Genomic DNA, 24,172 nt, shown 5'->3' on the forward strand with positions numbered 1-24,172 from the left:
CTTGTATAGGTGTATGAACCCGGCAAACATGACTGTTCTCATTGCGCTGAGACGCGGCACGCGCGAACTTACAAAATTCGAGAGGTGCACGACCTCGTGAATCGACAGCGCGCGAGACCATCGCGCACGGGCGAAGCCACCGTGATTACGTTATTTTCGCCTTGCGGACCCTCGCGCTGCGTCAAGTGTAAACCAGGCTTAAACCAAATCGCGTGTCTGATGAGCGTGTTCACCTCACTCTGCCTCTTGCCTACTTACGTCACGTGATCATAGTCTACAGCGCGAATAGCTCCCTCTATTGCTGGACGAGGATAATGCAATTTGAGTTTGCTGTTATTCAAGGAGTTATCGTGGCTCTTTCGATGTGTTTATCGTGAAACTTCACATCGCGATAACGATAAAAATACGATTCATCGTGCAGCCCTAGTGTGTGTGTGACTCGTCCTAGACGTGTCCACCCAAGATTTAAGTGGTTAGCCTTGCTGATTTCTGTTGTTGGGGAGACTAAACTCCGTATGTGCGTAACGACATTGGTGAAGTCTCAGTATACAGCTTCATTTTGGAGTGCACCGTGACATCACCGTGACGTCATCGACAGGTCAGCCATTTTCTGTGTGGTGCGGTAAGTGTTGTCTGGTGTTCTTGGCACAGGCGTGTGTTGAAGTTGAGGACTTTATACCCAACACTGTGATCAAAGCAAGATAACTGACGTTTGTTCAACTATTTAATTAGTCACAGTATTGTTCCTTGTCTCTTCCTTTCTGTCTGTCCCTCCCTCCCTCTCCTCCCTCCCTCCCTCTCTCTCTCTCCCTCTTTCTCCATCATTGACCCCACTACAGTGCCCAGTTTTCCAAGCTTAGTCAGTTTTACAGACCCATTATTACAGTGTTCCAACAAACACACACTCCCTCTCCCCTCATGACTGATTAAGGTGTGTATGTGTGTGTGTGTGTGTGTGTGTGTGTGTGTGTGTGTGTGTATCCACTGCTGGTGTATTTGATAGTGAGTTTTTGCTAGAAGCACCAGAGAAAGGCTCAGCTGTAACGGGGGTGTGACTGTCACTGCCACGCTCCCCAGGGCTGAGGAAGAGAACTTAGAGAAGGTGCTAGAGGACACACACACACTCACACTCATACACTCACACACACACCACAGCTGTCATGCAGGTTTGGTCTGTTGACTTTAGACCGTTGTTAAGGCTTTGGCCTTTCAGAGTGTTTTTGGTAGATGGTGTATCTCCTACTGTGCTCTGTACTGAGCTATAATGACGTCAGCTCCCTGAGCTGCACTCTGTAGTGCAGGTTTTGTCCCTTTTGTGGATGAAGAGGAGGCATTTATGATGAAGGTCAATAAAAGAAACTGATCTGCATTGTGGCTGTTTGGAAATGTGTGATGTGCAAGCATTTATGTGCAGGCGTGTGTGTTTGGCCAGATGCAGGATACACACCAATATGTGGTTATATATGCACAAGCACATTTATATGCACATGTAAGCGCGGCGCGCGCGTGCGTGTGTGTGTGTGTGTGTGTGTGTGTGTGTGTGCGCCTGTGGCATCTCTTCACCTCTGTGTCAGGCTGGCTGACTCTTCTGCTTTATGAGACCTGACCTTTAAAAAAAGAGCACACACACACACACACACACACGCACACCATTCTTTCTACTTTCTCCCCTATCTCAATCTTCTCTCTCCGTCTCCCTCTTTCTCGTGAGGGAGAGTGTGTTTGACAGTATCTTGCCCCAGGCTCCTTGTCTCACTAAAGATGCACATTGACTCTGACAGGGCTGCTTTGTCTTTTTAAGTCATTAGCAGTTTTTTCATGCGTGCCTCTCTCCTTGCCGTCCCTCTGTCTCGCTGTCTCTGTCTCGCTCTGTCTCTGTCTCGCTGTCTCACTCTCTGCGCTCTCTCTCTTCTCCCTACACTTAGCCAGGCCTCGTAGGGACCCATTTCTGTCAAACAACTGTACGTGTTATAACCAGGTCTGTATTGTGGTGTGTACAACAGCACTGCTTTAGCTGCCATAACCAGCACACTTTTACCGTGTCACTGGGGAGCTGTAACAAAACCCCTCAGGTGTGTGATAAACCACAGCCGTGCTCACCTGAACAGGTGAGAGTATGAGGGGCTTTCAGCAACGTAAAGTGGGAATGCTGGTGGTGATGTTTGCTGTTCACTAATAAGAGCTAATAGTGAGTCATTGCACTGGTGGATTCCTAATGCATGTATGGTAGGGTGTTCTGGAGTAGCTATTTCCTCTAGTTAAAAATACTATTAGATGTGAGTAAGACGTTTGTTGCTGTGTGTTAGGGTGTGCATCGGAGCACGGTATAAAAATGTGTGACAAGCAAGATAATATAATGGTGAGGAATATATTGGCAAGCTATGTGAAGAACGCTGCAAAAACTAATATTTTGTGTAGTGTGTGGAGCGTAGTGTGTGTGGAGTGTCTGTAGTGTGTGTGGAGTGTGTGTGTGGTGTGTAGTGAGTGTGTAGTGTGTATGTGTAGTGTGGTGTGTGTGTGTGGAGTGTGTAGTGTAGTGTGTGGTATGTGTAGTGTGTGTGGTATGTGTAGTGTGTGTGGTGTGTGTAGTGTAGTGTGTGTGGTATGTGTAGTGTGTGTGGTGTGTGTAGTGTAGTGTGTGTGGTGTGTAGTGAGTGTAGTGTGTATGTGTGTGTGGTGTGTATGTAGTGTGGTGTGGTAGTGTGTGTGTAGTGTGTGGTATGTGTAGTGTGTGTGGTGTGTGTAGTGTCTAGTGTGTGTGTAGTGTGTGGTATGTGTAGTGTGTGTGGTGTGTGTGTGTGGTGTGTGTAGTGTGTGGTATGTGTGTAGTGTGTGGTGTGTGTGTGTGTGTAGTGTGTGGTATGTGTAGTGTGTGTGGTGTGTGTAGTGTGTGGTGTGTGTAGTGTAGTGTGTGTGGTGTGTGTAGTGTAGTGGTGTGTAGTGTGTGGTGTGTGTGTGGTGTGTGTGTGTAGTGTGTGGTATGTGTAGTGTGTGTGGTGTGTGTGTGTAGTGTGTGTGGTGTGTGTAGTGTAGTGTGTGTGTTGTGTACAGCGAGGTCTTGCCGAACTCCACTGTGCTTGCAGTTCTGTTTTCATTTCTTTCTCTGACTCAGCTCACCCGATGTGGTACTGGGGAAATGCCCTTGAAGCACAGCCTCACACACACACACACACACAAGTATGCCTGTTTTCTTAGTCACCATGTAACGTGTTGCTGTCATGTGTGGGCATACGTGTGTCTTATGTGTCTCAGATTGCTGATGTACTGTTTGGTATTTTGGATGGGCAGGTCAGACAGTCCTAGTCACATCAGCCTACAGTCTGTTCACATGCTCATGCAGTAACTGTGTGTAAGGGCATGGGGTTGAGATTTAATCCAAAGTGTGTATAAGTGTGTACGGGATGATGTTTATTAAGGGCTAAAATGTTTGGGCTTAAGTGTTCAAGTGTAATTGTGCATGGGTTAAAGTGGCTAAGGCCTTGTCCCAATTCTCCAACCCTAAGCACTTAGGTCCTCCTTGAAGCATGTAGTGATATGATGTGGCTGGGACACACCTCACCTGGCGCACGTTCACCTGTACACGCCACTGAAATGCCACTGTGCTGGGTTTAACACTCCCTGCTGTTTCGGGAGTCTGACTGCAGATGCCTTTCAGACCTGCACAGTGAGGCCAGCATGTCTGCCCAGCGTTCCTGCTCAACCTTAAAGTGACAGGAAGTGCCGGCTCCATCTCTCCCTAGTTACGAGAGCAGACGGAGGCTTGCTCGCTAGAAGCATTAATGAAGCCTTCAACGGTCTTACCTACACCACATAAAGCACCATACACATGTGATTAAGCAAATCAAACGGTTATATAGACATTTAAGTATTTCTTCAATACGTCTGGTTGATCAAATGTAATGTGGAGGTTACGTTTCAAGTGACGTTAAAATCGCCCACCGTGCAGTGTGGTCATGCCAGCACGAGAACAGATGTGGACCGAATGTTGGCTTCAATATCATTTCAGTGCACAGTGTAATATTGATCACACAGGTCTTCAGTTTTCCAGTATGACTATCAACTGTCATGAGCAAATCCACCAATGTCTGGCATATACACATCAATATCCCTACGGCATTAAACGTTTTTTTCCTAAGCTCGGGAATTTTCACACACGACCCTCAAATCCACATCAATCTTGAAAAAGAAAAAGACAGAAGATTCCACTTACCCTTAAAGAGAGCAGGTGTGAGTAATGGGACAGATCCCAAGTGTGTGTGTGTGTGGAAGTGTTAAATGTGTATGGCCTAAAGTGTGTATGTATGTATGGGGTGCTATGTGTACATGTTGAATGAGCTAACGTTTATTGGCCTGTGTTTGTAAGTGTGTATGAGCTAACGTTAATTGGCCTGTGTGTGTAAATGTGTATGAGCTAACGTTAGTTGGCCTGTGTGTGTAAGTGTGTGTGGGCTGAGATGTGTAGATGTACATGTGTAGCACCAGTATCAGCATGCTTGGCAGAAAAAGACACAGAAAGGAAATCCTATAAATAGACAGATTGTTTTGTCCACAAAACGTATCTGCTAACACTGCGAAAGAGAGAAAAGGAAGAAAGAAAGAGAGAAACCGATAAGTAATGAGTCCAGCACGTCTGAGTCTAGCAGACGCGTTAAAGAAGAAACCTCCACTAAGACGGAGAGAGAGGGATGATGGGAGAAGGGGGAACACGTGACTGTGCTGCAGTGTGATGCAGCGAGAACTCCCCGTTTCCTGTTGACACAGGTGTGTTAGGGTGCCTGTGTGTTCTCACTGGTCGGGCTGCTGTTTGCAGCAGTGTGGGTGTGAACGCTGGCAGGGCCCGTAGAGCCGGGGCTTTCCGTCATAACCAAGGTCTCCGCTCATCTACTCAGAGGAACATAAGAACACTCTGAACAGCAGCAGTAGTTCACTTTATAAAGTACGATCACAAATACAGTGTGTATGAGAGAGATGGTGAAAGAGACAGAGGAAAAAAAAGCTGTGGGGGGGAGAGAAAGAGAGAGAGAGAGAAAGAGAGAGAGAAACAGGTAGTGAAACTCAGTAAAGGGTAGTCAAGCATTCCTACAGGTACTGTACAAAGCAGGAGGCATGGCAGATGTTTCCTTGTTGTACCCCCCCCCCCCCCCCCACCCCCCCCCCCACCCCCCACACACCACACACACACACACACACACACACACACACCCACACACACACAACAAGTCCTGCTGTACCATACTGTATGTTTTAGCCATGGATGCACATGCATACACACACACACAGTTAGGTGTTTGTAATTTATATCTTATCTTTCGTGCATTCTGTATGTGTGTGTGTGTGTGTGTGTGTGTGTGTGTGTGTGTGTGTGTCGGTTAGCACAGCATTATGCCCGTGAATGGGACTTGTCTCACCTCAAACGTAAACAGGCGAGTCAGTACTGCTGTGCTGGCGGTCCACACAAGGCTCCTGGCTGTGTTATCATAGCGCAGGTATGATCACTCTCTCACGCCTTATTTAGAAGAGCCCTGTCGAGCAGAGCAAGATTAGCTCAAAATACACCCATGCACACTCACACACACACATAAGCACGTGCACATTCGCTCACACACACACACACACACACACACACACACACACACACACACACACACACACACACACACACACACACACACACACACACACACACACTGTGCCACATGCATTTTGTTTTTGCCTCTTTACATATCAATATTTGTATCAATATGTAGGTAGAAAATGGCTTGACAATTAAAGTGTGTGTGTGTATACATACACAGCATGCATGCTGCCTCTCACTTGTAAGGACGGTGTGGAGAAGAGACGACCTGCCGCGGCTAATTAGCTTCTCAGCTTTGGCTCGAAAATTATGCACACATGAAGTGACACTATTAGCAAGGACAAGAGCTCATCTAAGTGAGAGTGAAAGAGAGCGATAAAGAATGATAGAAAGAAAGAGAGGCTGAGTGAATGAGAGAGAGAGAGAGAGAGACCCTGAAGGAATGAGACACTGAATGAATGAGACAGACAGTGAATGAATGAGAGAGAGAGAGAGAGAGCGAGAGAGATGTCGTTGATCTATTCTGAGGTATTGTGATGATTGCTAATGAATTTTGTTTGTGAAAGTGTTTTTTTAATTTAAATTAACATCTAACTCTCACCTTGAGTTTCCTAACATAGCACTAGGTCACATCTCGTTCTGTTAGTCCGAAAGAACATTAACTATTTGGTAGTGTTCACAAATGAGAGCAGCACTGTTAAGTGTGATGTGTAGTTCAGCTTTTATCTTTTATTTCATCATGTCTCCTGGGAGTAAAGCACCTCCTACAGGCGCCAGCAGTTATTGCAGCACACTGTCAGTGTAGCAGAAGGCCGAAGAAGCCTGCAGACATTCATATGAAATAAGTAACATGGGGTGTGTGTGGTGACTGGCTTTTGTTTGATGTGATAGCTCTGTCTTCTTGTGGTTAGCTTGCGTCTGTGACAGAGAGAAAAAAGTGCTGGGTGGGGATGTGGTTTAGGTTGTAACTGTGTGTGTGTGTGTGTGTGTGTGTGTGAGAGAGAGAGAAAGAGAGTGGATGAAAGGAATGTTGAGGTGTGTATGCCTCTGTGGTGAAGACGAAACATCCTGAGTTTGTAGTGTATTTTCATATTTATTTGCTTGTTTGTTTTTCTTCATATGTATAAACTACACGACAGAAGCATATAAGATCAAATGTACAGCTCTCGTGCGGTGCGTGTGTTTGTGGACGGTGACATGCAGCAGGACAGAAGGGTGTGTCCGGACCCAACAAGGCCTCGTGCTTCAAGACTGACGGCACAGACGTGCGGTGGAAAGCACGGGGCTCATAGAGCGGTCTATCTGTGCTGCTAGCAAACAGGACGCCTTTAGCAGAAACTGCGCCACTCTAAACTGCACTTAAGCACGTCCACGTAAGATGAATTTACAGCGGTGTCCAGCGTGTTGTAACGCTGTAGGAAAAGCCAAGACGCTGATCTGTCGCCATGACAGAGCCACTCTGAGAAGTGTTATGATTGGACATTCCTGGCATAGCACTGTCCCGGGGGGGGGGGGGGGGGGGGACTCTTCTGTTAGGCCCCCACAAGGGTGCGGCTGGCGTCCGCGCGTGCACTGATCCTTCCCAGAAGAGGAGTGGTGGCACAGCTGACGGAGGACACAGTTGGGCCTCCCAAAGCCTTGGTGCTGTTATTAAACACCTGGGTCTGTGTGTACATCGCTGTAAACATTTACATGACGTTTACACCGACATTGGTGCGTGGCCATCATGTTCAGACGGACTGGCCTCCACCAGGGCCTCCATCACGAGGAGTCAGCTCCACCACCAGCAGACTCCCAACAGCCATGGGACCTCGTCCAGCTCTAATGTCTCTCCAGAGGACAGGAACAAGGAGAACAGACTGGTTTTTTTTCCCTGCTGGATGGACAGGAATGATGAGTTTACATGGAGATGTGTATAAAAAATACTAAGAGGAGCGGCAGGACATTCATAGCCCAACTTAATTCCAGATCAATACATCACGTCTTATTTCTCTGGCTTTGGGGATTTCATCTTAAAGGAAAAGAAATCGGATTAATCAATCCAACATTGTAATATCGGTCCTTGTGGTATTATAATTAGCATATAAGTAGTGAAGGTCTAGACGGGGTGTGTGTGTGTGTGTGTGTGTGTGTTTATCTGGAGGAGGCAGATTGTCTGGTTGGGAGGGCTGTGGGATTATGTGGAGCCCAGGTTGGGTAGCATTTATCGGACCACAGATCGGAGGCTCAAGCTGACACCTGAAAGGCAGAACCTTGTGTTGGCTTTCATCAGGACATCCAGAAAACGGACCAGGGTGGAGGGCTTCTGGGAAGACAGACCGAACCAGAGACGCACACAGGAGACAGCCCGGGTGTGGCCGTCTTCTGTCGGGTGGGGAGCAGTTCATATAAAAGTAGAGCTAACCAATATGGTAAAAATAAAATATCACAATACCCAAAGGCTTTTAATGATCTTTTTGAGATTTTTAACAAGCTGCAGCAGAAACGACACACCACACCCACACACAACACACGTACTGGCATATTTAATCACAACGAATACAGTTATTTCCTCAGAATGTACAAAAATAAAATGTCAATGAAAGTACAGGAAGAAAAATCAAACAGTTGGTAATACAAGATAATAGCATAATAGGCGAACATATAATCAGCCTCTGTTGCTATGCAGTTATTCTTAGAGAGTTAGGAAGGTATTTCACCACATCGCCCCTCACTCTGGTGTGTCTGCTGTGGCAATGGAGATGTTTGGTGATGATGGTGCAGAAGTGGAATGGTGAGGAGAGCTTATTTTGCCTGTTCTCCACCGTTGGTCACCTCACACAAGGCTCAGGGCACATGGTGGATGTTTTGTTTCCGTGCTGCTAGTCTGAAGTGGAGGCAGGTCAGCTAAGTGAGCAGGCCTGCCCAGTACCAGGGGGCCCGACACTTTCCCCCGGCGCCTTCAGGGGAAACAGTTACGCTACCCCCGTTTTGTTTCGTTAGCGTCCCGCCGTGCCTTCCCCTTTCATACTCATCATTCATGCCGAGTTTAATGACCCCGGTTTTCCCGGTACCTGCCCGTGTTTGTCGGCAAACCAACGTCAGCCGTGAGTAGTCACTTCTCTCCCACGCAGCTCCTGGAGGCGGTAATGAAACCTCTCAGGTGTGACAGGAGAACCGAGCTCGGGAACGTTAGTCACGGACCCCTCCCGGCCAGACCCCTCCGCACACCTCCACCGACGCTTCCGTCCTGCCGGCTAGCACACCCACCCCGCTTCCCTTCGCTGCACTGCCTGATGGGATATGTAGTTAGGCCTAATGTTTGACACCGCGTGGTTGTTGTGATGAGGGGGCACGCCTGTTCGCCCCATATGAACGTGCCAAACATTTATGAAGGTTACTGCATGTAAATGTTAATTAATTCCAGTCTGACTCTTTAAATGAATGTGCGCTTGATTCAGAAAAACTACAAATATAGTGAGATATATATTCATTTACACAAATGCACACACACCCTCTTTTTGACTCTTTGTCAATGATCACATAGCACAGAGAGAGAGAGAGAGATGAGAGAGAGAGAGAGAGAGAGAGAGAGAGAGAGAGAGAGAGAGAGAGAGAGAGAGAGAGAGAGAGAGAGAAGCCAAGTGGAGAGCTTGGCTAGATCTGCTTAAAGCACTAAGAGAATGAGAGCACAGGGTCGAGAGGGAGAATAAGATTGAAAGAGAAAGTGCGTTAGACAGAGTGCAGGGAAGAAAAGCACAAAATCAGCTTAATGTAAATGTACTAGATACAGCCAGCAGTGGAGAAATATGGTGTGTGTGTGTGTGTGTGTGAGTGAGAGAGAGAGAGAGAGAGAGAGAGAGAGAGAGAGAGAGAGAGAGAGAGAGAGAGAGAGAGAGAGAGAGAGAGGAGAGAGAGAGAGAGAGAGAGAGAGAGAGAGAGAGAGGAGAGAGAGAGGAGAGAGAGAGAGAGAGAGAGATTCAGCTCTACAGCCAGGCTCTGTGCTGACTTTGCACCTCTGAAAGGAAAATTGATTTTGCCAGGCCAGGGAAGGGTACTTAGACCAGTGGAAAAGAGAGTTGGGATAAATAAATGGAGCTGGGTGTAGAGACGTGGAGGTGGAGGTGGAGGTCCTTGCTTCTCCAACAGGGGTCCACCCTGTTGCTTCTGCGGGGGAACGCATACACCTGCCTGAGCGAGCCCCCTTCCTTCACATTTTCGTAAAACACCGTTTCCGAGCTGCTCGGCAAGAAACGCCCCAGCGGTGGCGTTACGTCTTATCCTGTTTCCGTAGCGCCCGACGTTCGCAGGTCTGGAGGGGCCGGTCTTGGGGGAGGACTGTTTTCATGTTAGCTACGTTATCAGGACACACCCACTCACTTATCTCAGAGCGCTGCTATCGCACACGCACACATGCGGCCCGTTAAAGGCAGGCCTCTGTGCGCTCGTGCCCACAGACAGATCCACAATCCCTTGCAGTAGTGTTCTAAACAGGAAACAGCAACCGGGATATTTTCCAGCTCTTTGTAAAAGACGAACCACGCAGGTTGGCATGAACGCCTCCGTGTTTTCTTTACACCTGACGGGTCTTGTGCTGCGTTGGTGATGCGTCTACATATCTGTGCAGATCCACTGTCCTCTGGTGGCACGTCATGCTCAATGTCTTTTGTTCTGTGATGACAAGTGGAGGTGAAATCTTGTTTTCCACACTTGGTTTTGAGTTTACATCTTAAGGCAGACAAAGGACGTTCCATGATGTCATTTATTTGATATTTAACGCTGTCGCCCCCACCTCCACCCCTCCCCCCTTGTGTCTGTCTCTCTTTCAGTCTCTCTCTCTGCTGATGGGTAAGAATCTTGACTCTTTAGGCTTGATTTATGCTGCTAGCATTAGCGGCTCTGTTCAGCCAGCACTTACCTTAACGAATGGGAACTCGTTAAGCAAGGCTACCCTCTTCTAATAGAATGGCATGTCACGCTGAGCCAAGCCCACTCGCCTCCGCGCACACACACACAAACACACACACACACACTGCTAATTAAGGTCGTCTGGCTGGCTACTGAAATCGATGCTGCTTACCCTTATCTCACGTCCCTGCAGGTGTACAGTGCAGAGATGGAGGTCACCCACTTCTCCTTTCATATTAAAACACAAAAAGAGAAAAGAGACATTTAGTGGGGATGGCAGAGATCAGATGTGCAATGATTATAATGATTAACACTGCTTTGAGTAATGGTTGATAGAAACCACCACGCACGGGGGCCGTCCCTGAAGCCAACGGTTGTGGGGCAGGGCGGGGGGAGTGGGGGGGGTTGAGAGCCACCTGCACTTTAGTGCGAAGGTTCACACCTCTTCAGCACCACATACAGCGAGCGCTGTGACCGGCTCTGCCCCCGAGATACAGTACCCCTGTGGGCTCCATACTAGCACATGACGCAAACGCGGCGGACGCTGCTTCTCGATCGGCCCCTCGCGAGAGCCGACGGCCTGGTGGCTTCATGAGGAAGAGAGCTCATTAGTGAAATCGGGTGGTGTTGGGCAACAGTGAAACCAACACCGCAGTGCTCTGTGGAGCAAGCTCAGCCTCTGGGCGTGACGTTCTTCATAGCTACAGGCTGATAGGTGGAAAGTCCACCTTCTCTTTACAGAGAGAGGGTGAAATGGACACTGGGGCAAGATACGTAGTGTAGTTAGTGGAGGTATTTGTCGTCGGAATGATGTTCAGTTAAAAGGATCCAGCGAAGTCATTTCCACTTTGCCGTGTACTTCTGTTCACCTGCTCTCGTTCTTTCTGTCCCATCTTCATGATGAGATATTGACTCACTTTCAGTATGATGTCACATTTCTTTTTCTGGAATGGTAATGTTTTCCTTGTGAACCCCACACTACACGCTGATGAATCACAATGCGGTGCTGCATAGCATTACAGCACCATCCCGTCATGACGGCGTTCATCAGTGTGTCTGTGTGGGTTACACCGAGGGACCTGCGGTAAGTGCTGCTGGTGTCCTGCTGTGCTGATGGGCAGGTCACCACAGCGACCCGCCCCGGTGTCGGGCTGACTGATTGAACGGTGGGTCGCCCTGTCCGGCTCGTCCTCTGTCTCGTTCATTGATAAACTCAGTCAGGCAATGCTCCTCTGCCCCCTGCCAGTGAGACAAATTACTTCTCTCTCTGTCTCACTCCGTCTCTGTTTCTCTCTCTCTCTCTCTCTCTGGTCATTTTTCTTTTAACAAGCTGCTTCTTTTCCCTCATGTCCATTCCCCGCCCAGCCCCACCCAGCCCCGCCCAAGGTGCCCCCTCCCTGGGTGACCACAAGGGGGGGCCAGACTGAATGACATCATCGTTCCACTGTCCCGTCCTCTTTCCTCCTCCACTTTATCCGACCGCATCCGTTTGTTTCCACTCTTTCGCTCCGCCTCACCTCACGCGTGTCCCATCACCACACCTGCTGCGCGGACACCTCCCTCTAAACATCACCTCTTTCTCCTCTTTTCTCTCTCTCCATGCAGTGAGTAACTACAGCCATGGACTGGAAGGCCAGTCGGACTCCGATGATGAGGATAAGCTTCATATCGTGGAGGAAGAGGGCACCCTGATAGACGGCGCTGACGGCGACAGCGTGGCCCACGACGATGACCACAACGGCACAGAGGAGCGATGGGATGAAGGTAGCAACCCCGCTAGGACCAGTTAGTCACAACAAACAAAACATCTTCAACTCTACCTTCTGAAGATCACTGCTGGACTTACCACACACAATTATGTGGCTGAACCTGATTGAAGCCAACAGCAGCAGCTAGAAGTGCTCAGAGCACCATGAAGATGTGTTTGTTCCACAGGAGGGGGACATCTGCGAGAGGAAAAACCCCAAACTGCAGGGTGTTTCTCGTGCGTTAGCTGTGGGTTTCGGTTGGAGTGTTTTAGATGGAGCACCTGAAGCATGGCTTAGATTAGCAGAGAGCAGATGGATGAGCCTGTGTGGAAGGCTTGTGATTAGGGTGGAGGAGATAGGAGCTCCGATAGCCAGATAGCGAGTTCCTGCTGTGAAGTGGGAGAGTGTTTTCTGCTGATGTGTGTGCAGGCACCGCGTGAGTGGGTACTGGATATTACAGCTAGGTAGCAGCACACAGACATCATGGTGGATAATATACTGACATTAAAACCACTGCTATAACAGCGTGCACCTAGACCTCGTATACTCCCTCCCTCACACACACACACACACACACACACACACACACACACACAGAGCTGTTGGCAGAGGAAAGGCTCTAAGAATGTCATGCTGAGTATGTAAAAAAAAAAAAAGTATTTACTGAATACAGGTACTTTTCTTAAAGCGTTGTATTCTGTGGTGGAGAGGTTCAGAAAGAGGTATATGCCTTTAGTTTTGTTTGATAACACTGGAGAACCTTAACCAATTAAACTGACTTAAACTATATTGCCAAAAGTACTGTCCTTGAGCTTAAGTGACATCCCATTCCTAATCCATAGGGTTCAATATGACATTGGTCTACCCTTTGCAGCTAGAACATAGAACAGCTTCAACTCTTCTGTGAAGGCTGTCCACAAGGTTTACGAGTGTGTTTATGGGGATTTTTGACCATTCTTCCAGAATCACATTTGTGAGGTCACATACTGATGTTGGATGAGAAGGCCTGGCTCTCAGTTTCTGCTCTAAAGGTGTTCATCCCAAAGGTGTTCTATCGGGTTGAGGTCAGGACTCTGTGCAGGCCAGTCAAGTTCATCCACACCAGACATCCATGTCTTCATGGACTTTGCTTTGTGCACTACTCTAAACTGTTCCCACAAAGTTGGGAGCATGGAATTGTCCAAAATCTCTTGGTATGCTGAAGCATTCAGAGTTCCTTTCACTGGAACTGAGGGGCCAATCCCAGCTCCTGAAATACAACCCCACACCATAATCCCCCCTCCACAGTTCTCCTGGCAACCACCAAACCCAGACTCGTCCATCAGATTGCCAGATGAAGAAGCGTGATTCGTCACTGTTCGACCATGGAAACCCATTCCATGAAGCTCTCTGCAAACTGTTCTTGAGCTAATCTGAAGGCCACATGAAGTTTGGATGTCTGTAGTGATTGACTCTGCAGAAAGTTGGCGACCTCTTCGCACTATGCGCTTCAGCATCCACTGATTCTGCTCCGTCAGTTTACGTGGCCCACCACTTCATGACTGAGTTGCTGTCATTCCCAAACACTTCCATTTTCTTACAATACAGCTGACAGTTGACTGGAATATTTAGGAATGAGGAAATTTCACGACTGTATTTGTTGCACAGGTGGCATCCTATAACTGAATTTCATGAAACTGGAATTCACTGAGCTTCTGAGAGCGACCCATTCTTTCACAAATCTGCTTGCCCAGGTGCTTAATTTTATACACCTGTATACTTTCCGATTCCAGTAATTTGGATGGGTGAACAAATACGTTTGGCAATATAGTGTATCTACTTCTGAATCTTTTCTTTCCTACAACAAGCAAAGATTCATCATCACATCATATATATATCATTAGAATCATTGAAATATCAGTCTGAATTTTTTTTTTTTGCTCTGAATTTCTGTTAAATGTGATTTCAGATCAGCGTTGTTCCTTCTTTTTCATCCTTATCCCCAGAGGAGACTGGAAGACTTCCCCAGTAGATAGAGAAGATTAGGTGTGTCACTGAGAGAAATTGGCCTGTCGAGATATAATGGGTGTTGCACTTTGCTTCCAGATTTCACATTCTAGATATATACAGCCTTCTGCCCACACTACCCATAATTCATAGCCTTTCAGGCTATAAAGCAGTCACTAGCAGTATGAACTCCACAATATCAGCTCAAACCTCCCCCCGCCTCTCTTTCCCTCTACTTCTCACCACCACCAACACCAGAGACAGTCAGACCGACTCTTTGTGGTCTTCATGTTTGTCTTAAAGACTCTTTTTTGCTTCCTCCATTACATGTCAACCTTACCCCCCCCCCTCGTTAGACAGACTCTCTCGCTGCCTCTCAGTCTTCATGATTAGAAGCCATCGTCGGCTCCTTGCACACTGTTGCCTCTCATTTTCTGCGGTATGAAAATCCACCGTCCCCCTTTCACAGTGGAGCGGCCTGATGGAGCTGGTAGTGTAATTCATCCATTACCCAGCACTGCTAACCCTGGAACCTGGAACCCAGCCCCTGTACCCCACACACACACCAGCACTACACCCGCCAGGCCTGTTTGGGAAGGAGCTGAAGTCTCTGGCCACTCGAGGACCCAGAGAAGGTGGCTTTGTTCCAGGCTTGCAAAACACTTGAAACAGAGAAATGAAGGCGGTGCTTTCCCACTTGGCTTTCAGATGTTGCTCCCTACCGTGTTTGCTTTGCGTGTTTGCAAGGATTGTACAAATGTTTCACAACTCATAAAGGGGGACGCATTCTGAAGCCCACTTGGCAAAACGCTCGATTCCAAATAACCCCGGCTCCCTAGCTCGGTTGGACAACTTCCACACATCACAGAACGCCTGATACTCCCTCCACGCCAGCATCCTGGAGACACACATCGCGTCGTTCTGTGATGTTCGTGTGTTCTTTAGGGCTGATCAGGATCCCAAGGAAGAATCAAGTACAGTAGGCATTCAGAACAAGAGAAGATAAATCACGTGAACGTGCCCCTGGCGCCACAGTGTAGTCCCGCTCCAATCAACAGAGCTCTTTGTAGTTTTCATTTTCCAGCAACTCTGGATTTGGGCCTGCATGTCATTTTCTTCTTAGTATGTTCAGACCTTGTCATCTGGACCAGAGAGCTAGAGAGCCTCTCTTTTAGAATTAGACAGAAAGGCATGTTTTTAAAAAACCTACCTAATCCAAACTAGCTCATTTCAGTGTAACACATTCAAGTTCTTTAACACTATAAATACAGGATCAATAAATGTGTGCCTACTCCATTAAAACACCTACCTACTCACCTGCTTCCACTTAAACCACAACCTGGAAATGAAAGGAAAGTAATATTGCTAACGTCTTACTGGTATATTTCATTAAACAAAAATGCTCTAGGAGTTGTTTCAGTAATGAATGTGATCAGCCGGTGTACACAGTGCACAATGTGACGTGTAAGCATCTGAGTCATGGGGAACTTCCTCTAGGACCAAAACAAGTGGGTTGTTCTGGGAAATGGAGTCACTGTTGCATTGAGTGCATCACCTATATTGAAAAGTCATTTTAGGATGCTGATGCAAACATCTCCGAAATCCAGTAGATGACAATATATTACTGGGCAGACCTGTATGGATTTACTTAGGGTATTTGATATAAAGCATTTAAGAAGTGCTGTCAAACAGCCTTTTTTTTTATTCTGAATGCACCTGAAAGGAATCGAACAGGCCCATGTGGTTAATTTCACAAGACTCCCTTTCTCTCTTATACACACATTTATGAGTGTTTCTGCGAATAAAACGAAACAAAAAACAGATGATTGTATCAGAAAGCCCCATTGCAACATTTCACTTCTCTTCTACACTTCCAGTTGGAAGAAATGTACAGTGCGAAATATCTTCGAAACCCCGGCGTACTTTCCGCACAGGCCGGGGTTCTAAACGCAGAGGCCACGGCGATGTGATGACTCACCCAAACATCCTCACGTCCTATTGAGCGAACCACCACTCATGCACTTTATCTGATCTTCCACCTCGCGGTGTGCGTTTGAGCACTGGAGGAAGTGTGCCCTGTTTCAAACCGCATCACCCCAACCACAGCGCTCTAGCACTCCTTGGTGATGCTTGTTCAGAGCATGCTGCAGGTTACCCAGGAGTAGCGCGTCTTTCTCTTCCAGTCAGAGTCTCCATGGTGTAACCCGCAGGGAGTGTAGGCATCATCGTCTAGTTTAGCGGGGCAGAAAGGGCTATTGATGATGTGAGTAGAAGCTGGAAAGAAGGACTGAAGGATTAGAGAGAGGACCGCCAACAGCTGCTATCCACCATCTTCTGGGCTTTCTAAAAGGAGGCGATATAATCCTCCTTCTCCTCCTTTAACAGGGTTCACCGCGCTCACTCTCTGGTCTCGCAGCTGAGGCGTGATCTCAGCCGAGCGGTGATGTCATCGTAAAAGTGTGCTGTCATGAGCCTTCATCGCTCATGGCTCTGGGGGAGAGAAGCTTGTTACTTGAACCTTGAGTCTCTGTTCCCATTCAAGTGATAATCCCACACATCAGTTTAAATTGGGATTTAGGCTTTTCATATTTTGGCGACGTGTTTATCCCATGATAGCAGTGAAGTGATTGGTTACTTGAACTCCTCGATTACGAGTCGTCATGTCCGTCAAGCACATATGGTTACAGGATTTTGTAGGAATGGATCAACTGCTGTTGCCAGAGCCAGAGTGGCTAATCGGGAGATTCGGGAGGATTCCCGATGGGCCGGCTCATGTCAATCTCTAGTTTGGGCCGATTGGGAGGGAAAAATAATTTTGGGCCGGATTTGGGCATGAAACTCCCGGGCTGAAAAAAGGGCCCACTCCGGCCCTGGCTGTTGCCCTCATCACATTCCGTTGTTTATCTGTAGCTTCTTGAATTTTTAAATTTGCATTTTGTTTTCGTCTACAAATCCACGTATTCAAACGATAAGCCTTTCCAGGACTGGCCACAAGTTTTCTCCCTCCGTTACATTTTCATGCTCATCGTTTTCATTAGGTTTAACGCCCACACCTAAATATACCTGCAAACGGTCCCGGCCTCCACAGACATCCTCGGCTGTTCCACGCGTTGTAGTGAATTACGAGCCAGCACCATTAGCTGCAGTGTCTGAGCGTGTTAACTCGTTTCGGGTCTGCGTGCGTGAGAGCGCTTCATACTCAGGCAGAGCTGCATGCTGGGTAGCCTCGGGCAGCTCTTTCCCCAAAGCCTTCATTCCTTCATTTGCCCTCGTTAGCTGAGCCGATCGTTAGTAAGCGATAAAGAAGCAGAGTACAGTACCCCAGTTAAGCGCTTCGTTTTACAGACGGTTGAGCACAGTTTGTGCATTAAGGGAAATTGGGAAATCAAGAGATTGAATTACTTATTCGGGATTGATTTGTTTTGTTTGCCTTGTAAGTAGGCTAAATATGCATTTGAGATTTAGTTTCGTTTTTGTACTCTTCCTGTGAGACTTCAGCTTTATAATTATAAACTTGTAATTATGTGCATCTACAGCTTTCCTCTGTAAGATCACGTCTCCTTCTCTAAGACCTTGGTCTAGTTTAATGTATTCCTATGCTTTCTAATGGAGACACTGTCTCACATTATATTTTTGCCTTATCTTTAGATGCTTGTGTTCAAAAGCTCTCCCAACACCAAGGACGGGTGTAGCGAGAGCTCTTAAGACACAGGAGACCCGTTTCCCACACCCAGGTTTAGGTTTAAAAGCAAACTAAAAATAATTTCCAATTATGATTCATGATTAGTCCTTCAGTTTCATCTAAGAGTTGGTTTAATCCATGTATGGGAAACTCACCCTAGGAGTGTTAATGACGAGCACCTGAGGCTAATTAGAAAACCTGCAACGACTTGATTTCCTGCATTGTGTGCGAGGAAAATAAAATGCTACGGATGAGATGGATAACAGGTTGGCAGAAGGTCTCTCTTACACTCAGAGGAGTTATTCTGTGCCTAAGCAAGAGCAGTATTTCAGCTGCAGCACTTACATAGCAAAACTGAAAACCAAAAATGATGCTGGAGTGGCCGATATACGAGACCACTGCACCTCGCGTAAAATCTGCCGACATGTCACTGCGGGAATGAACAGGACGCGCTCATGGCGTTGTCGTCAGGACCGACCCTGCCGGGCAGGTAGTGCCGCAATATCTGCTGCCATTTATTCCAGTGCAACACGCCGCCACCTGACTTCACCAATCAAACCCCAACACCCAATCAAAGAAGGAGCAAGACCAGTAGGGCGAGGCTTAGCAACGCGGGACGTCCTCTGTGCCCTCTGTGCTTTTGAGACGGTGTCAGAGAGCCTGTGTAGAACATCCAAACCACATCATCAAGGTGGCGTTGACAGAACAGCATATGATCCATCAGAGCGTAAGGTGACCCAGGTGGTCCAGGTGCTTCCTAAGCTCCTGAACGACCAAATGTGCCCAAATTACTGTTACCTTGCACTTTTTGTCATAGGTCACAAGGTTTTCAATGCATTATATCTAGCTTTTAATCTAGCTGTTTTTTTCTTCTTTTTTTCATTTCTTCCCAACAGTGAAGAACTATAAATATACTGTGTGCTCTTGAAAGTGATTTTGTCTGATGTGTGTGTGTGTTGCAGTGAAAGAGGAGTGTGTGTCAGAAGAGGATGAGCGGAGCAGACATGCTCTAGTAGAGAAGATCCTTAAGCAGGGAGACACAGCAGTCATCTTCCCAGAGGCCCCAGAGGACGACCCACGGCAGGGCACACCGGAGACCAGTGGCCATGAAGAGAATGGTACACACACAGACACACACACACAGTCTATTTCAAATTCATGGTCACGATGAAGCACAAGCTTCACACACCGGTACACACCACAATTGTGGGTGAACACGCATTTTGCCTTTGATGGCATTTCCACCTCTGCTCACCTGTTTGAACAGAAACGGAACAGACTGCACCTGAGCAAATGCCTCTTACCTCAGAGACTTTCTCATATGCCCGTGTGTGGGAGTGTGTGTGTGGGAGTGTGTGTGTGGGAGCATTTCACCTGGCCAGAGTAAGAGTTTAATACATTACCTGTTAACAGGTAATATGTTACCTGTGTGGAAGTCAGACGCAGGAACAGGTGGAGGGAAACAGTAGCTGTGTGTACACGCAGGCTTTTCTCTCGTCTAAAGGGCCAAATGAATGTAATAACTTCTGTAAATGAATGTGATTAGTGAGGCAATTCACCTTCAGCATTGCATAACCGCACTAAAATGAAAGGTAGTCTCATGACGCTAATACAGTCCACACTACAGTTGGTTAGGAGTTATGAATAATAAAACCAGTATGCAATATATGCTCAATGTATTGTAAAGTATTGACTTGGAGAATATCTCACGTAATCCTCAATAATGTGTAATAAGACGGGGCTCACCACTGCACTAACTCTCTCTTTATGACGGTCCTCAAGTGTCTAATACTGTAGCTTCATTCGTGTCTCGGTGATGAATCCAGTCTTCTTCCAGACTGTCACTCATTTTCAACATTTCAGGAGCTAATTTTTCCCAGACTGATCAGAGCTGTTCTCTCCGCTCGCTGGTCAACCTCGTAATTACATTCACATTACATTCATTGTACTGGATTTGATTACCACACTGCGATTCACCGCCACCTTCCTGTCTCCATCTCTCCGTGCTGTGGGTTCTTGGGTTGTGCCATGAGCACACAGACTGCTTCCAGTTACAGTGTGTCACTGAAGTTCACATATCAATATGTGTGCTGGATGTGTATATATCTACACAAGTTATCATAGTACCATTTTTACGCTGAGCTCACCACTGCCTGGTCTTCAGTGATTGGTTGTCTTTTCATCTTTTTGTCTGTATCTCAAACATATCTATTGCAAAAGTGCATTTCTTGGTATTCTGTGTGCATGTGTGAGACAGACAGACGTATAAACACACACACACACACCATTCTGCTCCTATCTTTGCCCTCGTGTTTACCTCTCCCGTCCCCCTCCCCCTCACCCCCCACAGGTACGCCGGACGCGTTCTCCCAGCTCCTCACCTGTCCGTACTGCTCGCGCGGCTACAAGCGCTACACCTCTCTGAAGGAACACATCAAGTACAGGCACGAGAAGAGCGAGGACAACTTCAGCTGCTCCCTGTGCAGCTACACCTTCGCCTACCGCACACAGCTCGAGCGCCACATGACCGCACACAAAGCAGGCCGAGAACAGGTACCTCACACCGCCGGCGTACACGACCTTTAAACGTTTACCTGGAAAGATAAAAATAATAATAATGTATTTGTGTGTGATGAAACAGCTAAAGTGTGAGTGCTCAGGGGTCACAGCCCCACACAAATGTTACAAAAATGTGTTTTCATTTTGGTTGTGTGTGTAATTTAGCTACAAAGCTAAAACAGCGGAGCTGATGGTTTTACCCTCTTTTGCCTCCTTTTTTAGCGGCATGTAAGTCAAACAGTAGGAGGAGGAAACCGCAAGTTTAAGTGCACCGAATGTGGCAAAGCCTTCAAATACAAACACCACCTGAAGGAGCACCTGCGTATCCACAGTGGTGAGACTCCCGCTCTGGTGTGTGTGTGTGTGTGTGTGTGTGTGTGTGTGTGTGTGTGTGTGTGTGTGTGTGTGTGTGTGTGTGTGTGTGTGTGTGTGTGTGTAATTTTGTGTTAGTAATAGGCTAAATTAGCATTAGTGTGCTCTATCAAAGACATGCCTATGAAGTCTCTGGCAGGTCCTCTAAATTAGAAGATGATTATGTTTTGTTGTGATTATGTTTGTATTGGCTCAGGACTGCGTCATTAAAGGAATCTTGATTGTACAACATTTGTTTCTGAAAACAGCAATCACATGTATATGGTGCATTTGGAATGTCTTCAATTTATTTTTATTTAAAAAGACCCAGATACCTAGATATGAAAGTTTTCTTTAATGAACCCTTCATTACATGCGGGGGGTGAAATGTCTGCTTTTTCTTCATAGGATCAAAGTTTAGAAACAGTGCATGCTTGTAACCATTTGCTGAAATAACTACATTATTCTGCCTTCCATTAGAGTTACACAGATGTAATTAGATACTGTTTGATTTTAACAAAAAAAATCTGAAATGGATCAGTGTAGGGAAAAAACACTTTGAACTTGTGTGAACAATCCAGGTGTGTGAAGTGTTCTGTGTGTGTGAAGTGTTCCTGTGTGTGTGAAGTGTTCTGTGCTCTGTGCTTTATTGCAGGAGAGAAACCGTACGAGTGCTCCAACTGTAAGAAACGTTTTTCCCACTCTGGCTCCTACAGTTCCCACATCAGCAGTAAGAAATGCATCAGCCTCATTGCTGTGAATGGCCGCTCACGCCCCTCCCCGTCCACAGGGGGCGCCAAGACCCCTCAGTGCCCTTCCCCGTCCCTGCCTTCCTCTCCCGCCACAGCCCGGACTCAGCACCGGGACAAACTGGACCACAGCAGACCCCTGCAGGAGCAGCTCCCACTGACACAAATCAAGTCTGAGCCCCTGGACTACGAGTACAAGCCTGTGGTGGTGGGCCCGACCGCTGGAGGAGTCAACGGGGTCTTCCAGGGAGGCGCGACGGCCGTGCAGGCCGTGGTCCTCCCCACCGTGGGCTTGGTCTCCCCCATCACCCCCATCACCCTCAACCTGGGTGACCTGCAGAACATGCTGAAGGTGGCGGTGGACGGCAACGTGATCCGGCAGGTGCTGGAGACCCAGACCAAGGGCCAGCCCGCCAGCACGGCCGTTACTGGAACCGGCAAGGTGGCCATCGCACAGGCCCCTCAGCAGGTCATCCAAGCCATCAGTCTTCCCATCGTGGACCAGGACGGAACCACCAAGATAATCATCAACTACAGCCTGGACCCGGCCCAGGCCCAGGCTGCCCTGCAGAGTATGAAGAAGGAGCCCGCGGGGCAGCTTGTGGATGTCTGTAAGGCTGAGAAACTGCCTGAGGACCTCACGGTCAAAAGCAAGGCGAACCGGGACAAAATCACTGTGGACGAGGAGGTGCAACGGGAAAAGGACAATGCAACACCCAGACACTGTGGGAAGGAGAGCCAGCGGGTCAATGGCATTCACCCAGAGGAGGAACCTGGAGGAGAGGGACTGTGTCCCGGTCAGCCCCCTATAAAGAACCTGCTGTCCCTGCTTAAGGCTTACTTCGCTTTAAACGCAGAGCCCACCAAGGAGGAGCTGGCCAAGATCTCAGAGTCCGTCAGTCTCCCCACTGACGTGGTCCGGAAATGGTTTGAGAAGATGCAGTCTGGGCAAATTTCCATGGACACCTCCTCACCCCCACCACAGAAGGAGCAGGCCACTGGGAGAGGAGGAGATGGGACCCAGGAGGAAACTCTCAAGTCAATCCCAGAGCAAGACGAGGATAAGATCCCAGAGGAGGAGAAGGAAAAGGAGCTCTGTAGCCCAGGGGAGGCCACTGCGGCTGGAGTCAACGGGACAGAGAGCGGGCCGGCATCCCCCTCACCACTAAACCTGTCCGCCGATGGGCCCGTCCCGGCCCACACTGCAGAGGAGGGCGACGGACCCCTCGACCTGTCCCTACCGAAAGCAGCGGGCGCTGGAAACCTGACCGGCGCTCATGCGAACACTGTTTACTTGGCTCAGGACGAGCCGCTGAACTTGACTTGCACAAAGAAGGACGTGCTCAGCAATGCAAGCCCCAACGCTGCCATCTACGCCAGCCAATCAAGTGCCAATCCCATAAACATCATGACCACTCAACTGCCCACGCTGGTGGCAATCACAGACCAGGGTCAAGGCCAGTGTCTGCGTGCCCTCACCACCACTAAGCAGACCATACTGATCCCACAGCTGGCCTACACCTACACCACTACAGCCTCCAGTCCAGCAGGGGGCGACGCAAACCAGACGACCATACTTCAGGTCAACGGCATCAAGGTAAGATCACTTAATGGTATATGTAAGATATGCATATATGTGTAAAAAAAAAATTTAACAAAATGAAAATGCCTTGTGTGTGTGTGTGTGTGTGTGTGTGTGTGTGTGTGTGTGTGTGCGTGTGTAGGAAGAGAAACAGGATCCTGGTTCAGAGATGACCTCGGTTTTGGAGGAGCAGACAGACTCTGATTCTGGGCCAGTCAGGAAGAAGATGAAAAAGACAGAAAATGGATTATATGCTTGTGACCTGTGTGACAAAATCTTCCAGAAGAGTAGTTCACTGCTTCGACATAAATATGAACACACAGGTATGTTTCTCACACACACACACACACACACACACACACACACACACACACACACACACACACACAATCTCTCCCCTTGTCGATCTATTCCCTCACCAGTTAGCTATCGAGTCTCCACAGGCTAATGAAGCAAAATGAATTTGAAGGGGAAATTATGACTGAGCAGTTCAAGCTCCAGCATTATTACCTATTGCACACTTAGGGTGGAATTCAAAATTCCAAACACAGTTACCCAGGACGGAGGGTGTGGTGTTTTTCCCGTCTCTTGCTGGCCAAAAGCATTACCTTTTAACATGGAACCCAGGATGTTACATCACAACTCTGTTAGTAATTTGTCTCTCTCTCGAAGTATACGGAGAGCATATGATCTTAGCCAAGCCAAAACCTGCTCACCTCTCACTCTCTGTTCAGACACTCAGCCAAACGCTAGCAGCCTACGTCCAGATGACTTCACTGGGCTGTTAGTGGGGAGCTGGTGTGTTCGTCCTCTCCCTCCAGCTCACCGTGGAGCTGGGCCCTCTCCCTTCTTCTGATTCATTGTTTGGTTTTATTATCCATGGATACATGACGACGTGTAACGTTTAATCCGTTGAAGCCTGGCGTGTGCGGGCTGGAAGAGGAGAGCTTATGAGGTGCAGATTAACACAGAGGCATTCGTCACCCAGGAGCTCCAAAAGATGGGGCTGTGTAGGGTGGCTCTAAACTGCTTGTGTAACGAGCTCTGAAAATC

At 47.8% G+C, this 24,172-nt stretch overlaps 1 protein-coding gene and 1 long non-coding RNA gene across 3 annotated transcripts in view; one reads left to right on the plus strand and one right to left on the minus strand.

Annotated features, from left to right (window-relative positions):
- LOC143510355 (uncharacterized) overlaps nucleotides 1-10,684 on the minus strand; it is a 23,766-nt gene extending 13,082 nt beyond the window's left edge. The window contains exons 1-2 of the long non-coding RNA XR_013129953.1: nucleotides 10,635-10,684; nucleotides 5,409-5,522 (exon numbers count right to left, since the gene is read on the minus strand). This is a non-coding gene — a long non-coding RNA (uncharacterized LOC143510355). The remainder of the gene's footprint in view (nucleotides 1-5,408; nucleotides 5,523-10,634) is intronic.
- Nucleotides 1-24,172, plus strand: part of zeb1b (zinc finger E-box binding homeobox 1b) — a 51,873-nt gene that overhangs the window by 24,466 nt on the left and 3,235 nt on the right. The window contains exons 1-8 of one of the 2 annotated variants that reach the window (XM_076999593.1): nucleotides 10,139-10,243; nucleotides 10,384-10,402; nucleotides 12,068-12,226; nucleotides 18,841-18,996; nucleotides 20,229-20,431; nucleotides 20,660-20,771; nucleotides 21,444-23,134; nucleotides 23,262-23,442. In XM_076999593.1, coding sequence (XP_076855708.1) covers nucleotides 10,399-10,402; nucleotides 12,068-12,226; nucleotides 18,841-18,996; nucleotides 20,229-20,431; nucleotides 20,660-20,771; nucleotides 21,444-23,134; nucleotides 23,262-23,442 — 2,506 coding nt within the window. In that variant the 5' untranslated portion in view covers nucleotides 10,139-10,243; nucleotides 10,384-10,398. Of the gene's footprint in view, nucleotides 1-10,138; nucleotides 10,244-10,383; nucleotides 10,403-12,067; nucleotides 12,227-18,840; nucleotides 18,997-20,228; nucleotides 20,432-20,659; nucleotides 20,772-21,443; nucleotides 23,135-23,261; nucleotides 23,443-24,172 lie in introns of those variants that run through there. The other variant, XM_076999592.1, reaches the window with a different exon arrangement.

Source organism: Brachyhypopomus gauderio, chromosome 3 (genome assembly GCF_052324685.1).
Source record: "Brachyhypopomus gauderio isolate BG-103 chromosome 3, BGAUD_0.2, whole genome shotgun sequence".
Taxonomy (NCBI): domain Eukaryota; kingdom Metazoa; phylum Chordata; class Actinopteri; order Gymnotiformes; family Hypopomidae; genus Brachyhypopomus; species Brachyhypopomus gauderio.